The sequence below is a fragment of the Echeneis naucrates genome, chromosome 14, assembly GCF_900963305.1.
Source record: "Echeneis naucrates chromosome 14, fEcheNa1.1, whole genome shotgun sequence".
NCBI lineage: Eukaryota > Metazoa > Chordata > Actinopteri > Carangiformes > Echeneidae > Echeneis > Echeneis naucrates.
In genome coordinates, this window is record NC_042524.1 from 18,572,246 (window position 1) to 18,578,399 (window position 6,154).

The window sequence follows — 6,154 nt, forward strand, 5'->3', positions numbered from 1 at the left end:
TATATGGATGGTGACTGTTAAAAGACCCATAAAAATCTAAGGATGCTAAAATATACCCTGTTTTGTTTCAGATGACAAATGAACACCCAGGATCCTATAGACCTATAATTCAGAGACATCCAGTGGCGTTAAAAGTCTTTTATTTCACATCTGTAAAAAAACGATATCGCAAGAAATGAAAAAAAAAAAACAGCTTTTGATTCGCATGTCATCTCAGCAGCACAAAAAGGAGTAAAGGATTATTCTCATGAAGCTGTCATCTCTGCTGGTTGGGGCTGTTCAGAGAGAAAGAGGAGGCCTGTGTCCTCTGTGCCGTTGTCGTGGCAGCCGGAGTCCCGTGAGCAGTTGCTCATGTCTGCCGTCTTCTTCCTGGGGGTCTCGGCCTCCTGATTGGCCTCATCCTCCAGCTGACTATCAGCTGTAAATCAGAGACGACAGGCCGGTTGGATGTACTGAGACAGAGTTAAATAGATGAAAAGTAAGGAATCATTCACAACTATTGTTCCTGTGCCATAAGACTAAACAGTCTTATCTGTCTGCAGCTACTGTCCTTGTGTGTCCTGCTCTATTCTCAGAAACACTCTATGGGGTTATCCTGTTATCCTTAACCTATTTAGCTCACCTCTTAAGTGGCCTGGATACCCCCCAGTGTTATCTACATGGGCGCTAATGTCGCTTTTCCCTTTTCTCAGTGTATCATTTTCCGGTTTTATCATGCCACAAAATGTGCATGATGACATTGTCCTTGGATGACCTTTTCTGTGTTTCCCATTACTCACAGCGCAGTTGCTGCAGGGAGTTGACAGCTGCGAGCAGGCGATGTCTGTGCTCTGGATCAGTCACATTGAGCTCCATCAGGTGATGCTCCCTCAGCCTCATCAAGTCATCTACTGTTTGGTAACCGTTCAGCTGCAGAGATGAGGAATACTCCTGATAACACAAGCGTCAGTAACATAATTCAGAAGCCTTCCTGTAAGGAAGATTGTGCTTGCAACGTCAGATGAGTACGATGCACACACAAAAATAAAATACCTCCAAGCTGAGGTGTTTTAACACTTCCTGGACAGCTGATTTGTGCATCACTTTGTGCCTTTGTGTGTGCCTCGGCGTCTCTGGACTTCCCGCTATTAGCACATCCACATAAATGAACTTGAAGTTACCAATTCTGCCGTTCAGCATGCCTTTCCAAATTCCCATGGGGGGCCTAGCAATGATGTCAATCACATCTCCCACCTAAATGAAAGTACAGTATTATTGTATTACCTGTATTTATACAGCACAAGAAACACATCGTAACAAGATACTCTGTAAGGTCAAAACAAAATCATTACTGACTTTCATATTTCTCTCAGCAATTACTAAGGTAAAATACTTTGTTTCATTTGTTTCATTCATACAATTTACTATAATAACTTTTGACTGGTATTGTACCTATGTATATTTATGTATAAATACTTAAATTGTAGACATGTATGACAGAAATATATATCCACTCCAAAGCCCGTCAATATATTTTGATGTTATGTGAAGCAGAAGACACTGAGGAGGTGGACATATATAAAATGAATGCATTAGCATATTGAATTTTCAATATATCTCTTGAAAAATCTCTCTGCATAAATTAAATATATATCATTAACATGTATGGTCACAGAATGGTTTTTCATGTTATAAAATATTTTACAGGTATAAATTATGAATTTCACTTCATCAAACACAAAGCAAAGCTCAGACGGATGGGAAGGTCATATTGTATTCAGTACTTCACTATCATCCGGCAACACCACTGGGATTCATAAAAAATATCAGCCAAAGACTGTCATCCCACAATTCACAGCAGAAGGTTTCAGCCAGTAATACGGGTTGTTTGTTTTCCATTTCCATATATGCTCCAGATTTGTTTACCTTGAGTTTAAGGGATTCTGTGTCATATGGACTTGGCACATAGTCTGTATGGACTCTTGCTCTGCCACAGAACTGCCGGCTGTACAACAGATCATCCTCGAGCCTCAGACTGCCTCTGTTACTGGAGCAGTCTGATCCACTCGTGACTCCACCTGAGGACCAGAACACAAAGCACAGGGTTCAATAAGGGTTGAGCTAATAACATGTTGCAATTTACTGATTGTCCACTGGTGAGTAATGACATAGTCTGAGTGGAAGACTGGGTTTGTCAGAGGTGGCTCTACAAATTAGCTCTACAAAAAAGTGTGTGGAGGAGCAGGGGTATATAATTTATTAGGCTCTGTGCCTGAATGTGCTTACTTGAGGAGCTTTGTCCACTGTAGAGACTCTCCAGAGAGTTGCTCGACTGCCTGTGTCCCTTAATAAGTCGCCCTCCGCCAGGTTTTTTCTTTGCTACTTCATTTCTGTGTGTGGCTCCATTCTGCACAGAAAAGTAATGAAAGAAAATGACATTTCCATTCTCTCATATGCTTTTTTTCACAGTCATTCATTATCTTTCTCTAAAGGCAAACAAAAGGGAAAGCTAACCAACGAGAAGGCTGAGTCAGAGTCCTAATCTGCTGTGTTGGATTCCTTATGTGACTGAACAGTTTATCATCCCATTTTATGCAGGAACATGCAGCTCCTCTGGCAGGAAACACACCTAATCCTGCAAAGGTTCCCTCGCTTTTTATAGCTGAGGCCTGGGAGGTGTGTGGTGAACTTAATCCCCAACTATACGTGTATCTGCTAGGAACTATACTGAGATTTTCACACCACGGACTACATTCCCAAAAGTTTAGTTTCTCTGTATGATTTTTAATCTGATGAACTAATATTCAACTTACTTTAAACTATGATATGATTTGATTTGCTTCCAAAATTGAGAAAAAGAGCTCAAAGTGGAGAAACTCAGAAGACAGGGAAAAGCTGAAAGAGTGCAATTTGTGTTTGTGTGACCACTAATACTCTACAGAGAGAAGAGAGGAACCAAGAGCCATAGCATGTCACAAATTTCCCCCAGCTGGGACTCTAACCATGGACATTGCAATCATGTGCTTTCCACCATTAGGCCACCAGATGGCCCATTTAAGCAGGCGACCTGCATGTACATATTCTTCTTAGTGAGCGAGAGGAATTCATAATGCAACCTGCATTAATTCATCATGAGTCATGCAGTAGTTGTGCATTTGTTGAACATATGTTCTGTATCATTATTATAAAATGCTAGTTCCTGTTGCTGTGACAAGTCACATATGAATTGCAAATGTGAACCTGATCAAGCTCTAATTCGATAACAGCTGACGTGTCTTAAAAGATTTTCACTCGGACTGTCATTATTACTCATCATAAGGCTGCTGGAAATATCAAAACAGTGATATATACAGTATGAAATCTGTTTATGTGTCACAGTTCTCAGTTTTAACCAATGCTGTGATTCTTGATAGATTAATAGATCTGGTGTATTGGGTCTGCCAGTCCCTGCTGGTAATCCCACACAGTGTAAAGCTCTTTCCGTGAAAAGGTAAACGATAGTTTGATTGATAGCTGGCAGCCTGGCAGAGCAGTTGAGTGGCTGACAGCTGTGTCTGGTTGCTAACAGATTTCAATACATTAGGTGTGAACCACAGCAAGCGCGGGGTGCCCTGAACATCAAACTGGTTGCATTAATATAAACTTTGTTGGGTGTGTGGCATACAATGGTGGCTGTCAGAGCTCTTTGTGTCGAGGCTTTGATGGGCTTCCTGTCACTTTGTGATGAGGCGTCCAATTGCTTCCCCAGTAGCCTTGAATTGCTTGGATCATCACTCTGCTCAACAAACAAACAAACAAACAAACAAACAAAAAAAAAAAACAGAGACTATAAACACAGCATCCAATTAAATACAGACTAAATGTTCTGTCTAAGTGCTGGATTTGGTGTGGACTCTGGACGATGTCTGGAGGACATTAAGTTCCTAGATGGCAGCAGGCAAACTGAGGAGTGGGGTTCTCTTACCAAACAGCCCCCTTTATCCCATGGGTTCATTAAAGGCGAGTGCTGTCTGAAGACATCAAATCTGCCAAATCTGGTCAACTGTTTGGGCAAAAGAGAGATTAAACTGAATGTTTTTGGGTGACAGATGGACATATTATCTGTGTGTGTGACCTCACAACACAACAGTTTTCGTTTGTCCCTGTTTATGATTTGTCTGCAAATCAGGTTAACCCCTGGCAGAAATATAGATAGATACAGCTTTTTGTTAATGGAGGTCGAAATGTTGTAGTTGAATGTTCATGATCTCCTGGTCTTTTGTGATATGTCACGTTAAATGAAATTATTTTTTCAGGGTCAAGTAAGTTTTCATTATTTTTTTTGCAAATTATGCATCCTCTTGAGGGTTCAGTGTGACTGGTTCACTCTGACTGGTTCAGTGCTGCTCCGTGAACATCTGCTCCACTAACTCTTGGAGTATTTCCCAATGTTGACAGTTGCTGAACTGAAGCCTCACTGCCATTCTGTCACTGAATATTAATGATATGATCCTTTGTATTAGAAACGGATTACAACCATGGATAAAGTTTCTGTTTGCAGTAGGCTGCATATATATTTTTTCATTTATAGCCATTGCAATGCTAAAGTAGGTGTTTTTGAAGAGCTGGTCATTTGCAGAAATATATAATCTAAGTTTTGATAGCAAAATCACAAATGCAAGTGGCAAAGCTGAGAGAGTCAGAAAGAGTCAGTCTGGCTGAATACTGAATTCGGAATAAGGATCACTGGCTGGGATATGTCACCAAGGAGCTAATGAACAGGAGATTGATCGATATAGATACCATGTGTGGAGTTGACTCAAAAACTCTCTCTAACATCAGAGTTAAGTAATAAGAGCACTAGTCTAATCTAATTTCTTTACTTTATACATCCAATAAAGCAAATTTAAAAAGTAGATGACTGCTTCATTCATGTGGAGCTCCCCAACCCCTCACCCCTCCTGGCTGGTTACGTACGTCTAATGATATAAATTAAACTTCATATGTAAACAGTTTAAGCAGGGTTTGTTAAACACAAGGAATCATTATGATCATGATATTATTAAATAGCTGTTTGTGAGCCCTGCCATTGACTGTCCAGGGTGGACCCTGCCCTCTCCCACTGTCAGTTGGGATTATCTCCAGCTTCCCCCACAACCCAGAAACAGATGAGCGGTAGAAGATGAAAGAATGAATGTTAGTGAGGCAGCAAACTGAGGCTGAAAATGACACTAAAAGCTTCAGTTCAGAAAACCATGAAAGCAATGTAATAATGACAAGAAAACTAGTATTAGCTGAACAGCTTAGTTAATAATCAGTTAGTCTTAATGTCCCCTGAAGAGCATGAGGTGCAGTGTGAAAGCACGGTTTAATGAGCCTCACAGAGCCTGTGAGGTCTGAAAGCAGGTTGCAGACAAACAGAAAAGGGCTGACCTCTGCATCTGTGGCTTTAACGTAGGTTTCTACTGCACTTTGGCACAAAAATAAATGCTTAACAGCTATAAATCAAAGCTATTTGAAGACCCTACATCTCACTTTTTAACATTATTCAATAAAAAGAGGGCTCATCTCCAACAGTTGAAATGAGCTTTGGAAGCAGATGTGCTTACAAGCAGTGAAAGGCTGGATGAGCTATATCATCTGTCTAAATTCAGCTTAAGTATGACTCATGGGAAGCCATCTGAATTTTTCAATCAGGCAAAGCAAAAGTGCTGTCAGTGTTCATGGGCGAGCCAGTCTCAACTGTGAAGCTACACTTTAGGATTCACCATCCTCCATTATTGTACCAACGGTCATAATGCTGAGGCGTCTCTTACGGGGTTCTGTGAGAGGTGCAGGTCTGTGATGGAGCGGATCATTTGTGGAGGAGACACTTTTGACTGTTTGTTGTCCAATTCCTGAATCAAGCTCTCAAACCGATCCCATTCGCTGGTCCGAGGGAGAGACAGGGTTCCCCCACAGGCCCAGAGCTCATGGCGAGGTTGGTGGCAGGTGTGGTAGAAGGAAGTCCAGGGCTGGGGACACTCCAATGGGCTCCACTTTGGATCCTCGTGATCATTGAGCTGCTGCATTTGTGGTGAAGGAGCAGCCTTAGGACGTTTCTCTGTTCTTTTTCCCAGGCTGATGCAGGTCAGCACTGGATTGCTGTTACTCAGCACATCTGACAAATCATATGAAGATTAGGGTAGATTATTCT

The 6,154-nt window shown here is 41.4% G+C and overlaps 1 protein-coding gene across 1 annotated transcript; it reads right to left on the reverse strand.

Moving 5' to 3' along the window:
- Window positions 1-245: 245 nt before the first annotated feature.
- On the reverse strand, window positions 246-3,973 carry samsn1b (SAM domain, SH3 domain and nuclear localisation signals 1b). The gene is made up of 7 exons (XM_029519862.1): window positions 3,944-3,973; window positions 3,644-3,754; window positions 2,266-2,386; window positions 1,906-2,057; window positions 1,033-1,233; window positions 780-930; window positions 246-418 (listed from the first exon to the last, which is right to left on the reverse strand). The coding sequence occupies exons 1-7, from the start codon at window positions 3,971-3,973 to the stop codon at window positions 246-248; spliced, it is 939 nt and encodes a 312-aa protein (XP_029375722.1).
- Between the last annotated feature and the right edge of the window lie 2,181 nt (window positions 3,974-6,154).

Coding starts and splice junctions, on each gene's coding strand:
- samsn1b (XM_029519862.1), bottom strand. CDS start 3,973: ATGAACCCATGGGATAAAGGGGGCTGTTTG. Junction 3,755..3,943: donor GGGATAAAGGGGGCTGTTTG/GTAAGAGAACCC, acceptor TTTGTTGAGCAG/AGTGATGATCCAAGCAATTC. Junction 931..1,032: donor TAAAACACCTCAGCTTGGAG/GTATTTTATTTT, acceptor TTGTGTTATCAG/GAGTATTCCTCATCTCTGCA.